General features: G+C 67.6%; 2 protein-coding genes across 4 annotated transcripts; one reads left to right on the top strand and one right to left on the bottom strand.

Moving 5' to 3' along the window:
• Positions 1 to 1213: 1213 nt before the first annotated feature.
• OPLAH (5-oxoprolinase, ATP-hydrolysing) lies at positions 1214 to 11880 on the top strand. Of its 3 annotated transcripts, none has more exons than XM_028533705.2 (27): positions 1214 to 1465; positions 2960 to 3183; positions 3257 to 3448; positions 3937 to 4036; positions 4115 to 4238; positions 4361 to 4556; positions 4634 to 4799; positions 4907 to 5045; positions 5123 to 5190; positions 5324 to 5589; positions 5717 to 5829; positions 5918 to 6088; positions 6301 to 6438; positions 6528 to 6666; positions 6783 to 6895; positions 7109 to 7260; positions 7679 to 7839; positions 7930 to 8031; positions 8103 to 8277; positions 9584 to 9768; positions 9896 to 10042; positions 10139 to 10273; positions 10456 to 10605; positions 10728 to 10885; positions 10982 to 11142; positions 11329 to 11426; positions 11668 to 11880. In XM_028533705.2, the coding sequence occupies exons 1-27, from the start codon at positions 1222 to 1224 to the stop codon at positions 11812 to 11814; spliced, it is 4164 nt and encodes a 1387-aa protein (XP_028389506.1). In that variant the 5' UTR covers positions 1214 to 1221; the 3' UTR covers positions 11815 to 11880. The 3 variants fall into 3 exon arrangements, with proteins under 3 accessions (XP_028389506.1, XP_035887478.1, XP_035887479.1); XM_036031585.1 differs by lacking the exon at positions 1214 to 1465 and adding an exon at positions 2382 to 2478; XM_036031586.1 differs by lacking the exon at positions 1214 to 1465 and adding an exon at positions 2488 to 2620.
• On the bottom strand, positions 11881 to 14707 carry LOC114514555 (sphingomyelin phosphodiesterase 3). The gene is made up of 7 exons (XM_028533753.2): positions 13189 to 14707; positions 13021 to 13093; positions 12649 to 12789; positions 12479 to 12568; positions 12329 to 12392; positions 12110 to 12245; positions 11881 to 12035 (listed from the first exon to the last, which is right to left on the bottom strand). Exons 1-7 carry the CDS (start codon positions 14014 to 14016, stop codon positions 11943 to 11945), a joined length of 1425 nt encoding a protein of 474 aa, XP_028389554.1. The 5' UTR covers positions 14017 to 14707; the 3' UTR covers positions 11881 to 11942.
• Positions 14708 to 15422: the final 715 nt, after the last annotated feature.

Genomic DNA, 15422 nt, shown 5'->3' with positions numbered 1-15422 from the left:
AGTTCTTTTCTTTAGGCATAATTTTTAAAAAGATCTTATTTATTGACTCTTAGAGAGGAGAAAGGAGGGAGAAAGAGAGGGAGAGAAACACCAATGTGTTGTTGCCTCTCGAGTGCCCCCCACTGGGGACCTGGCCCGAAACCCAGGCACGTGCCCTGACCGGGAATCAAACCAGTGACCCTTTGGTTCTCAGGCTGGGGTTCAATCCATGGAGCTACATCAGCCAGGGCATTTCTTTATATTTTGTAAACTGTAAACCCAAATGTTGGCCTTAGGGGTGGCTCCTCTGCCCCCAGGAATCTGCCGTCCTCAGACCCCTCATGGGCCTGCCCGCGGCCCACCCTGAGGAGGAGGCCCTGAGCGCGGGGCCTCGTCCAGGGCGCCTGCCCTCCATGTGAAAGTGCCCCTCTCTGCACCCTGGACACACCCAGCACCACCCGGTCCCTCTCTCGGCCTCCTGCTCCAGGCTAACATGACCGGCAGCCCACCCCTCCCTGCCCCTGAGCCCAGCTCCCGAGCCACTGCTGTGCAGCTCCTACTGCTGCTGCGCCGGTGCCCCTCCCTCACGGCAGCTCACACGCCCACTGTCTCGACCAGCAATTTTCACCCTGTGTGCTGCAAGAATTTTTCAGGCATGCCATATCTGATGGTCAAATACAATGGACAACAATCAACACAATACCCATCCATTGTGAATGAATAAAAATTACACCTGTTTTCTGTCAGATGGGTAAAAAAATATTTTGGGTGTGCTCCAGAATTTTAGTAATTGGTGCATATACGCCATGAGGTGAAAACGGTTGAAAATTGCTGCTCTAGACCCTTCAGATGCTGTGCTGGCCCTAGCCGCCTGGACACTGCGCCCAGCCACCCAGCCCACCACCTGAGCGCCCAGGTGGGCAGGTGGGGATGCCTGGATCTAGACCACCCTCCCTGCAACACACCTGTGCTGGGCTGCGATGAAGAAGCTTCTGTCTTCCAGGAGGGGCCTTCCTACAGGGACCCCAAAGCCTGGGGCCAGGCTGGATTCGCTAATCATCTGGTCCTGGGGGGAGTCTGGAGGTCAGAGGTCCTGTACGCTCTGCTCCGAGAGGTTGGAACTGCTGAGCCCTGGAATGGAATGCAGCCAAGGCGTGGGGGCAGGGGCAGCGCTGACCTCACAATGGCAGGGTCTGCTGTTCCTGGCCGGCCGGCTGCCGCTGGCATCTGCCGCCCCCAACAATGCCGGGCATGGCCCTCCTCAGCAGCTACGAGGGTCTGCGGCACGAGATCCAGCGGCTGGCGCAGGAGAACGAGGAGCTGCGGCGGCTCGTGCAGCTGATCCAGGAGAACCAGGAGCTGAAGCTGGCGCTCAGGAGCCGGGGCAGCTCCCTGGGCTTCTGCAGCTCTGGGCTCCTGGCCGAGGTGGCCTCCGGCCCCCGACTGCCCCGGCGCAAAACCATCAAGTTCAAGGATGCCGAGAGGGGTGAGCAGCACAGGGCCTGCAGGGGCTCTACTCAGGGGCTTGCTTTGTGCCAAGACAGTGGAAGGGAGGGGGAAGCCCCTGCCCCAGGGGCTACACTGTGCTGTGCACTCCGGAGGAATTTGAACAAAGCAGGGGCCCAGGCAAAGGGGCCGCTCCTTTAGTAGGCGCAGCCGAGAGAAAGTGGCACCGCTGAGACAGTGGCACTGGACCAGAGCTGAACGGAAGCGTGGGAGACACAAGGCTGGGGTGGAGTTTTCCAGGTGGGCAGTCCATGCAAAGTCCCTGAGGTGGCAGTGGGCTGGGTGTGCTGAGGCCAGTGGTGGTGGAGTGGAGGGTAGACCCGGACCAGGAGGGCGTCGCCGGGCAGAGGGAGCCTGAGGGTCAGGCTCTGTGGTCCCCCACCCCTGGCTCCTTGACTGACGGGGGACGGGCTGGGGTGGACGTGACGGCGAGCCGAGGGCAGGCCAGTGGAGAGCGGTGGGCTCTGGACGGCCGTGTTGAAGGCTGAAGTGATGAGAGGCTTGTGGCAGGTTGGGGTGGGGCGCACGAAGTAGGGACTCCATCCAAGGGGGCGCAGGAGGTTTGGCCAGAGCAGCTGCAAATGGGCAGCTGCCCTGGAACAGGCAAGTGGCAGGTGACCCCAGACCTCGTGGCATTAGCACCACGCTCTGGGGCCTCTGGCCGCACAGAGTGAAGGGGAGACTCGAGTGGGTGGCAGGCGGCGCACAGCCTGACGACCGAGGTGTCTGGAGGCGGGCCGCGGGGGAGGGGATGCGCCGGCACCGCGCCGCAGCCCCGCCCCGTCCGGGATCCGGCTGGAAAGGCTCCCACTAGCTGTCCTTGGGTGGCTCCGCGCGGAGGGCGGGGGCGGCTCCTGGCAGGCCGAGCGGGACGCCAGACCCGGAGCGCCCGGACTTGTCACGCAGGGGGCGGGCCCGCTTCCGGGCCCGGGCGCGCACAGGCATGCAGTGCAGCCTGCACCCACGGCGAGAGACGCGGAGCCACTAGGCCAGGTGGGCCCGGGACCTGGACCTTCGCGACCTCCCTCCAGGGCGCAGCGTCCTCGCTCCGCACGCAGAGCTCCGGACCTTGGCCCCGCCCCGTCGCCTGCGCAGGCTCCGGCAGGTCCCGTGGCCTACAGGCCTTGGCCCAAAGGTCGAGCCGTTGGGAAGTGGAGCTCCCCTCACCTGCTCCAGCCCCGTGCCCCCTCCTGCTAAAGGAACGCAGACCCCCAGGTCAGGGCTCCCGGCGGCGCCCGCCTTCTTGGAAGCCTGCTTCAGGCCCGGGTTTCGGCCCCAAATGGGGTCCTAGGCCTGGCGCCCCAACCTGAGCAGCTCCGGCCCTGCCTCAGGCTGCCCTCTGAGCACTGCCCTGCAGCTCTGGCTCCTCCAAAAGCCCCTCCTGGGCCTGATGGGGAATCCCCCATCCCAGCTCTGCCCCCACCCCACCTGTGGTGAGCCCACCTCCCTGCTGATGCCCCCTGCCTCTGCCCAGTTCTCCCAGGACTACAGCCGGAAGAGTCACTGCTGGACTCCAGCCCCACCACCATGGGCAGCCCCGAGGGGCGCTTCCATTTTGCCATCGACAGGGGAGGCACCTTCACAGATGTCTTTGCCCAGTGCCCCAGGGGGCATGTGAGGGTCTTGAAGCTGCTTTCGGAGGACCCTGCCAACTATGCGGACGCCCCCACTGAAGGCATTCGCCGCATCCTGGAGCAGGTGGCCACGCAGGGCTGTGGGGTGGGGAGGGACCCCAGGGTCAGAGGCCTGACACTGACCCTGTGGTTCCCAGGAGGGGGGCATGCTGTTGCCAAGGGACCGGCCCCTGGATACCAGTCGCATCGCCAGCATCCGAATGGGCACCACAGTGGCCACCAATGCACTGCTGGAGCGGCGGGGGGAGCGGGTGGCCCTGCTGGTGACACGTGGCTTTCGAGACCTGCTGCACGTGGGCACCCAGGCCCGCGAGGACCTCTTTGACCTGGTGAGCTCACCTATGCCAGCAGGTGGCTGGGTCCCCCGAGGTGGGCAGTCCTTGGAGGGTCAGAGCCAGCCCAAGGCCACCGAAGGGGCAGAGAGGAGGTTCCGGGACGCAGAACCCTGTGTCCTCCCCAGCACTCAGAGTGGTCACTTGTGCTGCTCCTGTCTGCCACTGTGCCCTGTCCCGGACCCCAGGTGTGAGGCGGCCCAAGCCAGCCTGATCAGGGTGAGGGGTGGGAGTCCACCCCACCCCTCACCTCACTGCTGGAGGAGGGAGGTGCTCTTGGGGCAGGGCAGTAGGCCACCTTCAGGTGCCCGGGGGCAGAGAGCTGCCCCCTGGGTGGGCTGTGCTGGGGCCACACTTCTGACTGTCTCCTGGGCCTGTCCACTGGCCTGCTGGGACATATCCCCTCGCCTGCACTGCCCACCCACGCAGGACCCCAGCGAGGACCCCCAGGCCTGGGCCTCCTCTGAGCCTCTGCCCGCCCCCAGGCCGTGCCCATGCCTGAGGTGCTGTACGAAGAGGTGCTGGAGGTGGATGAGCGTGTGGTGCTGTATCGTGGGGAGCCAGGCACTGGGGCGCCTGTCAAAGGTGTGTGCCTTGGGAGTTGGGGTCTGGGGGCGGCAGGGTCTCATGGGTCTTTGATGGGTGGCGACGGCTTCCCCACAGGCCGCACAGGGGACCTGCTGGAGGTGCAGCGGCCCGTGGACCTGGGGGGCCTGCGTGGGAAGCTGGAGGGGCTGCTGGCCCGGGGCATCCGCAGCCTGGCCGTGGTGCTCATGCACTCCTACACGTGAGTGTGGGCGGGAGCCGGGGCAGGGGAGCCGCCCGGGCAGGAGGCCAGGGCGAGGGCGGGGGCCAGGGCTGAGTGGGGGGCGGCGGTGGGAGGTGCAGCCCTCTGGGCCGTTGTCTCAGGTGGGCCCAGCACGAGAAGCAGGTGGGCGCGCTGGCCCGGGAGCTGGGCTTCACCCATGTGTCGCTGTCCTCGGAGGCCATGCCCATGGTGCGCATCGTGCCGCGCGGGCACACGGCCTGCGCCGACGCCTACCTCACCCCTGCCATCCAGCGCTACGTGCAGGGCTTCCGCCGGGGCTTCCAGGGCCAGCTCAAGGTGAGGAGCCCCCCACCCCGCCCGTGCCCGCTGCCCCGTGCGCACCCGGCCCCTCACCACCGCCCGCCCGCCCGCAGGACGTGCAGGTGCTGTTCATGCGCTCCGACGGCGGCCTGGCGCCCATGGACTCCTTCAGCGGCTCCCGGGCCGTGCTGTCCGGCCCCGCCGGGGGGGTGGTTGGCTATTCTGCCACCACCTACCAGGCAGAGGGCGGCCAGCCCGTCATCGGTTTCGACATGGGAGGTACGAGGGCAGAAGGATGGGCCCCAGGGTGGGGCTCTGCAGCCAGGCTGGGCCACGCTGGGCATCCGGGCCTGCGGGGTGACTCCTCACCCCCGGACCACCCCCAGGCACGTCCACCGACGTGAGCCGCTACGCCGGGGAGTTTGAGCACGTCTTTGAGGCCAGCACAGCGGGAGTCACCCTGCAGGCGCCCCAGCTGGACATCAACACAGTGGCAGCTGGTGGGGGCTCCCGCCTCTTCTTCAGGTCAGCTCCCCCACCTCGGTTGGGACCCCCTGCCCGCCTCCCAACCTGCCTCCAATTACAGTCCTCCCTCCCCCAAGGTCCGGCCTGTTTGTGGTGGGGCCGGAGTCTGCAGGGGCCCACCCAGGCCCTGCCTGCTACCGGAAAGGTAAGAGCCGGACTTGCCTGCAGGACCCTTCCATGCTGCCCCGGCCCCCGCCCCCACCTCTTGAGCCTCATCCCACTGCCCGCCCCCGGTCCCCAATCCCAGCCCCCAACCCCACACCGTGCACACCTCCCAGGGGGCCCCGTGACAGTGACGGATGCTAACCTGGTGCTGGGTCGCCTGCTGCCCGCCTCCTTCCCCTGCATTTTTGGGCCGGGAGAGGACCAGCCACTGTCCCCGGAGGCCTCCCGAAAGGCCCTGGAGGCTGTGGCCACCGACATCAACAGCTTTCTGACCAATGGGCCTTCTCCGGCCTCCCCGCTGAGCCTGGAGGAGGTGGCCATGGGGTTTGTGCGCGTAGCCAACGAGGCCATGTGCCGGCCCATCCGCGCCCTCACGCAGGTACACCCACCTCCGCCCTGGCCTCCCGACCCTGCCCCACCCCTCCCACTGAGGCAGCCCCGTGGAGCGGAGGGGTTGGGAGCCCGGCAGGGTAAATTAAGCCCCTGACCCTCTTCTGGCTCCCCAGGCACGAGGTCATGACCCCTCGGCACATGTGCTGGCTTGCTTCGGGGGAGCTGGCGGGCAGCACGCTTGTGCCATCGCCCGGGCCCTGGGCATGGACACTGTACACATTCACAGGTGTGTCTGGGCGTGGGGCACGTCACCTGGGGTTGGGGGACCCCTCTCGGGGGGCGGCCCTCATCGCCCGGCGGCCCCGTGCCCTCAGGCACAGCGGGCTGCTGTCGGCGCTGGGGCTGGCGCTGGCAGACGTGGTGCACGAGGCACAGGAGCCCTGCTCCCTGCCCTACGCGCCGGAGACCTTCGTGCAGCTGGACCGGAGGCTGAGCCGGCTGGAGGAGCAGTGTGTGGACGCCCTTCGGGCCCAGGGCTTCCCCAGGTGGGGTTCCGGGGCCGGGCCGGGCGGGGCAGAGAGGGCTGGGCTGGCGGCACCCCGGGTGAGCCGCGGGCTAGTCTGATGCCTGCCCCCCCAGAGGGGGCCGGGCGCCCTCGGGCAGCGCTCAGGGAGGATGGCCTGTGAGGCTCGGGGAGGCGGGACGGGCGGCCTCGCAGGGTGCCCCGTGTGACAGGCGGGCCTGGTGACCACGACAGGTCCCAGATCAGCACGGAGAGCTTCCTGCACCTGCGCTACCAGGGCACAGACTGCGCCCTGATGGTGTCCGCCCACCAGCACCCGGCCACCGCCCGCTCGCCCCGTGCGGGCGACTTCGGGGCAGCGTTCGTGGAGAGGTAGGCAGGCTCGTGTCCCGGGAGCCCTGGCGGGGGGCCCGCGGGCCTGGCCGTCTTGCCCTGATGGCCCCCTGGGTCGGTGGGTGCAGGTACATGCGGGAGTTCGGCTTCATCATCCCCGACCGGCCGGTGGTGGTGGACGATGTGCGGGTGCGGGGCACCGGCCGCAGCGGCCTTCGCCTGGAGGACGTCCCCAAAGCCCAGACTGGGCCTCCCCGGGTCGACAAGGTTGGTGGCCCTGCCTGGGAACACCCACCCACACCGCCAGGTGCACAGGCACCTGTTCGACGGGGAGTCCCGGGGTCGGGTGCTGGACCTGCAGCCTCACTCGCCCACCTCCTCAGATGACCCAGTGCTACTTCGAGGGGGGCTACCAGGAGACCCCCGTGTACCTGCTGGGAGAGCTGGCCTATGGGCACAAGCTTCAGGGGCCCTGCCTCATCATTGACAGCAACAGGTAGGCTGAGGCCTGGCCGCGTGGGGCCGTGGGGGTGTGGGTTGGGGCTACAGTTGCAGGGGCCCCAGTGGGCTGTGGGGCCCTGGCGGGGGGTTCTGGCCCAAGGCTGCAGGAGTCTGAGGGACTCTGGGGTCCCATCGTGGCTGGGATGGGCCCTGGACTGGGGCTGGGGGGGGCGCCCTGGTTGGGACTGTGGTCTGGCCTTGCCCCCAGCACCATTCTGGTGGAGCCCGGCTGCCAGGCAGAGGTGACCGAGACCGGGGACATCCGCATCTCTGTGGGGGCTGAGGCCCCCAGCACGGTGGGCGCCCAGCTCGACCCCATCCACCTGTCCATCTTCTCGCACCGCTTCATGAGCATCGCTGGTGAGTGCCGCCGCCTGCCCTGGGCCCTGCTGCCTGCAGTGTCCGGTGGAGGCTCTGCCTACGGGGCAGAGGTGGGCGCAGAGAGTGTCCCCTGGGGGAAGGGGCAGAAGCAGAATCTTGGCTGGCGACAGGGCGGGCGCTGTGGCCCTGGCGCTGGGATGGCACGGGCCCCTGCACTAGCAGACCTTGGGAGGAGCGCGGCCCTCCTCCTACCAGCAGCCCTGTGCTCTGGGATTGCCTTCGGCCTGCGGACCGGTCTGAGCAGCGTCGCGCTGGGGGCACCAGGCTCTCTCCGCGCTTGGCAGGGCGGACTGACGTGGGGCCCCAGGTTCTCGTTGGTCCTGGCTGTCCGTACCCAGGGCGAGCTGTGGGTGGGGTGGGGTGGGGCCCGCGGTGCCTGGTCACTCTGTGCCTCCAGAGCAGATGGGCCGCATCCTGCAGCGCACGGCCATCTCCACCAACATCAAGGAGCGCCTGGACTTCTCCTGCGCCCTCTTCGGGCCCGACGGGGGGCTGGTCTCCAACGCCCCCCACATCCCTGTGCACCTGGGCGCCATGCAGGAGACCGTGCAGTTCCAGGTCTGCGGGCCCCTCTCCCTGCCCTGCGCATGTGCCCCCCCCCCCCCGCCCCCATCTCCTCCCCACTCTCACCCTGTGCCCCGGCCTCAGATCCGGCATCTGGGGGCTGACCTCCACCCTGGTGACGTGCTGCTGAGCAACCACCCCAGCGCAGGGGGCAGCCATCTGCCAGACCTGACCGTCATCACGCCGGTGAGGGCCGCTGCCCGGGAACCTTGGGGGGCAGGGAGGCCATGCGGCTGACGGCGCCCCTCCGCTCCTAGGTGTTTTGGCCAGGACAGGCCCGGCCCGTATTCTACGTGGCCAGCCGCGGGCACCACGCAGACATCGGGGGCATCACCCCGGGCTCCATGCCCCCGCACTCCACCACACTGCAGCAGGAGGGTGCTGTCTTTCTGTCCTTCAAGCTCGTTCAGGGAGGAGTTTTCCAGGAAGAGGGTGAGCGGCAGTGGGCCTGGGATGCGGCCTGCCGGCCTCGGTCTGGCTCAAAGCTGGGGGGGCCGGGTGGCAACACCTCTCAGAGATGACCAGAGGCCCCGAGATGAGTTCTGCCTGGGCCCAGGAAGGCCTCAGTGGGTTTGGGGTTGTGGAGGTGGCCAGGACACTGACGGGACTGGGTGCAGAATGGCGAGGAGCCTATTTCGAGGTGTTTCCAATCTGTACTTGGTCTGCACTGGGTGATGCAGAGCCTCAAGCTGGGCAGAGTGAGGGTGGGGTGGAGACAGCTGTTTTGGAGGTCAGTGTTGGTACTGATGGGACTCGGGGGTGAGGGGGACAGTTGAGGACCAACAGCTGGAGGACGGAGGCTCTGGCTCCGATGGGCACACAGCAGCTGCGGGGAAGGTGGGACAGAGCGGCAGTGAGGCCCGGGAGGGAGGGGCATCGGGAAACACACGGCAGGCTTGAGGCCGTCGGCCTCTGCGGGCCCAGGGGGCACCCCAGAGTCGGAGGAGGTGGTGTGGGCAGGGTGGAGGGTGGTGTGATAGAGCCGCAGGCTGCCAAGGACACGAACAGAGTGACCTAGGTCTGGCTGCTCCTTTGGTCAATCTGGGGTGAGGGCAGAGGGCGGGGGGCATGGGAGGGGCATGCACAGGAACCTGGCAGAGGGCCCAGTGAACCTAGAGAGGGAGCTTCAGGGAGGACCTTGGCCTGAGCGGGGCTTTCCCGAAGAGAGGAACGGCCCCTGGGCTGGGACCTGCTCTGCTGGGGGGGACGCTGGAGTCTTCTCCCCGGTCTGGGGGGGGTGGGGTTGCTGCACAGAGGGTCACACGAATGGTCTTTCAAAGCAGTTGGCTTGTGGGCCAGCCAGTGGGGCCACAGGGCTGAGGGCAGTGTGAATGGGGGATGGTTAAGGGAAGTGGTTTTTCTCCTGGGGACAGAGAGGGAGGCCCAGAAGAAAGCCTATAAAAAGTGGGTCCAGGAGGTGGGGAGGCAGGACACGAGGAAATGAAGGAGGGAGGGGACTTTGCCGAGGGACAAATGTGCCCGCCACACATGGCCCTCCCTGGCCCCGCTGCCTGCCCCATCCTGGGCTGTTTGTGGGGCGGCTGAGGTGTGGGAAGGAGCAGGTACGGCAGCTGGGAGGAAGCTGTGGGTCTTCAGGGCACTGGAGGGAGTCAGCGGGGCTGTGCAGGGCTGTGAAGGGCCCGCATGGGGGGCCCACAGTGCCAGCAGAGGCACAGCAGGTGTGGAGCAGGCAGCCCCCAGGCCGGACAGTGGCTTAGTGGGCACTCTACACATCCAGCGGTCACAGAGGCCCTGCGGGCTCCAGGCAAGATTCCCGGCTGCAGCGGCACCCGGAACCTGCACGACAACCTGTCGGACCTCCGAGCCCAGGTGGCAGCCAACCAGAAGGGCATCCAGCTGGTGGGGGAGCTGATCGGGCAGTACGGTCTGGACGTGGTGCAGGCCTACATGGGCCATATTCAGGTGGGCCTGGGGCAAGAGCATGGGGGTGACTCTGTGCCAGCCGCCTGGTGGATGGGCGTGTAGGGGAGGGAGGCGTCTGGCCCACCCAGAAGGCGGCATGGCTGCCTCTGAACACAATCCCCGCCAGGCAAACGCTGAGCTGGCTGTCCGGGACATGCTTCGGGCCTTTGGGACCTCCCGGCAGGCCCGGGGCCTGCCCCTGGAGGTCTCTGCAGAAGACCACATGGATGACGGCTCCCCCATCCGACTTCGCGTGCATATAAACCTGAGTCAGGTCTGGCTGCCGGGGACGGGGGCGGTGGGAGGGGGTGAATGGGGTATCTGGGGTACGGCTGCCTCAGGGCTGATGACCTCCCCTCTGGGTGGGCAGGGCAGTGCGGTGTTTGACTTCAGCGGCACTGGGCCGGAGGTGTTGGGCAACCTCAACGCACCGCGGGCCATCACGCTGTCTTCCCTCATCTACTGCCTGCGCTGTCTGGTGGGCCGGGACATCCCGCTCAACCAGGTACGCAGGCGAGTCCTGCCTGTGAGGTCAGCCGGTCGACCCCAAGCCCCGGGTTACTGGGAGTGAGCCTGGGCCGAAGTCAGCCCAGCAGCCCAATAACGGACTGAGGGTCCTAGGGGTGCTGGCTGTGGGAGGACGAGCTTCTCCCAACTGCCTCTGAGAGCTGGCCCCCGGCTGCACAGGGCTGCCTGACGCCAGTTCAAGTGGTGATTCCGAAAGGCTCCATCCTGGACCCGTCTCCAGAGGCGGCCGTGGTGGGCGGCAACGTGCTCACGTCGCAGCGCGTGGTGGACGTCATCCTGGGCGCCTTCGGAGCCTGCGCTGCCTCCCAGGTGCGGCAGGCGGGTGGGCGCCTCCAGGGTTTGCTGGGGGTGGGGGACGGGGAGGGCTGCGGGCTGGGGCGCTCAGGGAGTGGATGCTGCCCCGGCTCGCAGTGATGGCTTGTCTCTGCCAGGGTTGCATGAACAATGTGACCTTGGGCAACGCCCACATGGGCTACTACGAGACGGTGGCGGGCGGTGCAGGCGCGGGCCCCGGCTGGCACGGGCGCAGCGGCGTGCACAGCCACATGACCAACACGCGCATCACGGATCCGGAGATTCTGGAGAGCAGGTGCGAGGTGTGGGCGGGGCTCGGGAGCGGGGCGGGGCGGGGCAGCCAGCCGGGGGCGGAGCAGGGGCGCCTGTGCGGAGCCGTTGGTCTGCGCAGGTACCCAGTCATCCTGCGCCGATTCGAGCTGAGGCCGGGGTCGGGGGGCCGCGGCCGCTACCGAGGCGGCGATGGTGTCGTCCGTGAGCTGATGTTCCGCGAGGAGGCGCTGCTGTCCGTACTGACCGAACGCCGCGCCTTCCGGCCCTACGGCCTCCACGGTGAGCACCTCCCTCGATCCCCCTGCCACCGGCCCAGTCTCTCTCCCTCACCCTAGCCCAGCGCGTTTCCCCTCCATCTTCTCCCTCCCTCCGGGCCCCCCCCCCCCCCCCATCTCCTTACCAAGCCCTCCATGCCTCTCTCTTCCCTGCCTCCTGGGCCACCCCGCGCCTTGCCTTTTACTGCAGGGGGTGAGCCTGGTGCCCGCGGCCTAAACCTACTGATCCGGAAGGACGGGCGGACGGTGAATTTGGGCGGGAAGACGTCGGTAACCGTGTACCCTGGGGTAAGGATGGTCATCTGTCCCGTCCCACCTCCATCCCCCGGCGGCTCTCATTGCACAGAAGGGGAACAGAGTTGCAAAATAGCCAGAGACTCCGTTTAATTTGGCTCCCGAAGGAAAGGGGGCGGCAAACCGGGCTCAACGCGTCAGGCCCGCGTTGTGGGCGCGCTGCGGTGGGGATGGGACTGCAGCGGGAGGTAGGCGGGGGCCGTGCCTATGCTGAGCCTGCCGCTCTGCTCCACAGGACGTGTTCTGCCTCCACACACCCGGCGGCGGGGGCTACGGGGACCCCGAGGACCCCGCCTCCCCTCCCGCGTCGCCCCCGCAGCCCCCAGCCTTCTCCGAGCGAGGCAGCGTCTACGAGTTCCGCAGGGCCCAGGAGGCCGTGTGAGGGCGGGCGCGCACAATAAAGACCCCTTCAGCCGTCCTGCTCCCGCTGTGACCCGCCGGGCTCACACTTGGCCTCCTTGCCCGTCTTTCCACCCAGCCTCGCCGCCGTCGCCTGCGTGCGTGCGTGCCTCACGAGGGCATCGAAATCCGGAGCCGAAGTCCCACGGCCAGGTGGTCTGTGAGCCCCGCCAGGGCGGTGCTGAATGTCACCTGTTCTACTTCCTGGGGGGCGGCAGTCAGGTTAAGGGGGTGGTCCCAGCACCAGCCTGCCCAGTGCCCTGAGCTTTGGCACTTACTGGACTCAGCAGGCCTCCCGGAGCTTCCCGGTAGGTGATGTAGTCCAGGCGCCGGCCGCGCCAGGGCTCAGCCCGGGGGCTTCCGTGGCAAGGGCCTGCCAGGAAGTGGTGGCGCCCTTCCTCCTTCTCCAGGGCCCTGTGGGGGGGGGGGTGTGGTGTCATCAAGGCCAGGGCACCCCTCAGTTCCGGGCGGTGCCTGGCCCCCAGGTGGCCGCTCACCTCCGCAGCATCTCCGGGGAGCAGGCCACCGAGTGGTGGAGCCTGGAAGTGCTCAGTAGCGTTCCTGAGGGAGGGCGGGAGTGGACTCCGTCAGCGCGAGCGCCAGCAGCGGAGCCCTCCCTAGGGCCGCCCCCAGCCTGGGCGCCGTACCCAGGGCCCACGGCTGCTCCTGGCGCGTGCCCAGCCGGCAGGGGTCCCGGAAGAGGCTGAAAAGCTGGTGCTCCTGCTCCAGTGCCTGGTCTGCAGAGGCGGCCAGCATTAGGTGGGCGGGGCCAGGCCGCCCGCTCGCCCCGCCCCGCCCCACCGCAGCTTCCCCTCACTTGGCGAGCAGTTGTCAAAGTTCAGGTCACCAAGGAGCACGCTAAAGGCCACGACTTCATCAGTGTGTCGGCTCTCAGCCTCAAACTGCTCGGCCCAGTCCAGCAGCAGCGTCAGCTGTCTGCAGCGCAGGGGCCCGTCCTCTGAGGGAGCGGGGGTGGGGGTGGAAGAAGGCTCAGCCCGGAGTCATTTCCAATCCGGAACACACCAGAACCCGCCCCCACCCCGCCATTCCGGGTCATCTGTGGGCCCACCCAGGCACTCAGGAACTCGCGGTGTCCGGGGCAGTGAAAGAAAACGGTGGGGGAGGGAGATCCGCCCGCACGCAGAGAGGCGGATCGGTCTGCACACGTGCCCACACCTGTAGGGCTCACCAATTGGCGCATGCAAGTGCGTGCAGTGCAGGAAGCCCACGATGCGGCGCCCGTCCAGGATGCCCACTTGCGCCTGCAACACCACGGACAGCCCCAACAACCCTCGCCCGTTCGACACCACGCCCCCCTCCTCCCTGGCCGGGAGCGCCGCTGCCTGTGGGCGGTTACCTGTGCAGAAAGAAGTCCCTTAGAGGCCAGCGCGTCCTCGCGACGAGAGTCGGGGAAGGACCGGAAGGCGGCGCGCAGCAGCGGGTAGCGGGATGCGAGCAGCAGCCCGCTGCCCAGCAGCTTGAGGTGCGGCCCGGGCTGCAGGCCGAACGTACCCACATCGTATAACACTGGGCCCAGATTGGGCGCCAGGCGGCTCACCAGGCTGCGCGCCGCGCGCAGATCGAACACCTCCTGCAGGCACACGAAGTCCAGGCCCGCCGGCACCGTGGCTATCAGCACCCCGCCGGGCGCCCCAGTCCCTGGCGGACTGCAGCCCATAGTCCCATAGCGCAAGGGCCGCAGGCCGGCGAGTAGCACAGTTCCCACGGCTTCGGCTCGCCGCTGGGTGTGCAGCAAGTTGCTGAAGCGTGCTAGCCCGTCGGGGAGCAGGCACACGTTGGCGCTGAGAAAGCCGAAGCAGCGCACGGGCTCAGCTGGGGGGCGCCAGGGCGCGGGAGGCGCCCAGCACTGCGGAGGGGGCTGGTAGCAGAAGGGGCGGCGCCAGGCCTGCAGCGGCAGCCAGAGCAGCAGGCCGGGCAGGGCCAAAGGCAGGCCAATGAGCATTAGCAGCAAGAGCGCCCCTCCGGCTCCCGCGGCTGCTCTCAGCCACTTTAGGCAGCTGGGGCGCGCAATCGGCGCCCAGCAGCCCAGCAGCTGGTCCAGGGCCCAGTAAGCCGGGAAAAGCAGCGCGCGGGCCAGACCGTGGAGGGCATGCAGCACAGGGTTCGGGAAGGGCGAGGGCCTGAAGGCGCCAGGCACCGGGGGCCAGTCCAGCGGAGACTGCATGGCGCGCAGGGTTCTTCTGCCGCGGGGCACCCCCGCAACTCATTCGCTTCCACCGTGCAAATTGACTTGTGGGAGCGTCCGCCGGAGCCGGTGGGGAGCCAGAGGGGTCAAGGCCACGTGGCGCAATCTGTGCGGTAACGCAGGAAGGTACCCGTGAGCCTGGGGGCACGGGCGCAGGGGGTGATGTGTCCGGGAAACCGCCCTCTCACCCGCGTGAAATCTGGTCGGCGGTTGAACAGAACAAAAGGAAAGCGGAAGAGACACTGGCCTCGCAGGCCCGCCCTAGATCCTCCTCGCCTCGCCCCGCCCTCCCTTGATGGCCGCAGGGAGAACCCCTAGACCCTTCTGACTGGAATGGGGTCTAGGGCGTAGCCGGCACAAAGCGGAGGGCGACCCTTTTTAGTGCGGGCGGGCGCAACGCTAGTGAGGGACGTTCGGTGAGTGCTGCGTTCCGCTTCCTCCCACCTCCTGCACGTCCGCGTGGAATTACCCTGGCGCCTCTGCGGCCAGACTTCGGGATATTCCCCACCCCCAGTATCTCCCCAGAAGCGCGATGTCCAGCCCTTGAGTCAAAAGACACGTCCCCAGATGAGGAACGGTCTCCCTACAATAGTGATAGGTCTGTGTCCCTGCCCCGGGAGCTTCCAATCTGGGGGTGGGGTGGGAGGAGGGACCATTGGCTCCACCCTCGCGGCCACTCCCCTCGAGGCACCCGAGCAAGGGGGAAGCCAGCTCCGTTTCTGCTGAGCCCACTCGCACTCACTGGGGTGGTTGCCAGGACAGCTGCCTCCTGCTCCCTCCCACGGTGCCCGCCCCCGCCTTTCTAACTGGGGCTCTGAACCAGTCCCTACAGTTCCCACCGCGGGTTCTCATATTGCCTTTCTCCGGGACTGGCAGGGAGGTGGTGGGCATAAGCCGCCATCCCTATTTTCCAAGGAATCTCCCTCGATCCTTTTTAGAAGTTAAGGTCTGGGGCTGGGCGTATTCATGGCGGCTTGGTTATACCCACACAGGTCTCTAACCCTCTGCCCTTTCCCAGGGGTCTGGCTGGGTCCCCTGAAGTAGCAGGCCTGGGAGTGGGGAGGGCGGAGCTGTCGCCCCCGCCCCCAAACCGTCTTTCCTGTACCCCTCCCTGGTGGCTGACACGGTTCCCGTTTAAACCCAGATGCTGGGTCTTCCCTCTCACATCGCAGCTACATCCTCCTGCCCGGCCTCAGGCCCCAGAGGGCCCTCCCACAGTCCTGTCCTCATGCACGTCCTCCCAGGGAGCAGAGGCCCTGTCCTGAAGGGGCCTACACCCTCCAGCTCCTGCACCATCCGCAAGCCCTCCCCCTCAGAATCTACCGGTTACTTACTTCCTGGGGCCTCGTCCTATCTGCCGCCCTCCACTTCTTGCCAGCTTTGTT

Source organism: Phyllostomus discolor, chromosome 7 (genome assembly GCF_004126475.2).
Source record: "Phyllostomus discolor isolate MPI-MPIP mPhyDis1 chromosome 7, mPhyDis1.pri.v3, whole genome shotgun sequence".
NCBI lineage: Eukaryota > Metazoa > Chordata > Mammalia > Chiroptera > Phyllostomidae > Phyllostomus > Phyllostomus discolor.
The sequence above is the reverse complement of the archived record's forward strand: the minus strand, read 5'-3'. Positions and strand labels throughout refer to the sequence as shown.

Excerpts from the sequence above, each read along its gene's own strand:
- OPLAH (XM_028533705.2), top strand. The coding sequence starts at position 1,222 with ATGCCGGGCATGGCCCTCCTCAGCAGCTACGAGGGTCTGCGGCACGAG. Across the intron at positions 5,830-5,917 it reads GACACTGTACACATTCACAG|GCACAGCGGGCTGCTGTCGG; the intron begins GTGTGTCTGGGC and ends CCGTGCCCTCAG. Across the intron at positions 10,886-10,981 it reads CCGGAGATTCTGGAGAGCAG|GTACCCAGTCATCCTGCGCC; the intron begins GTGCGAGGTGTG and ends TGGTCTGCGCAG.
- LOC114514555 (XM_028533753.2), bottom strand. The coding sequence starts at position 14,016 with ATGCAGTCTCCGCTGGACTGGCCCCCGGTGCCTGGCGCCTTCAGGCCC. Across the intron at positions 13,094-13,188 it reads AGGGACTTCTTTCTGCACAG|GCGCAAGTGGGCATCCTGGA; the intron begins GTAACCGCCCAC and ends GTGGTGTTGCAG. Across the intron at positions 12,393-12,478 it reads GGAGCAGCCGTGGGCCCTGG|GAACGCTACTGAGCACTTCC; the intron begins GTACGGCGCCCA and ends GCCCTCCCTCAG.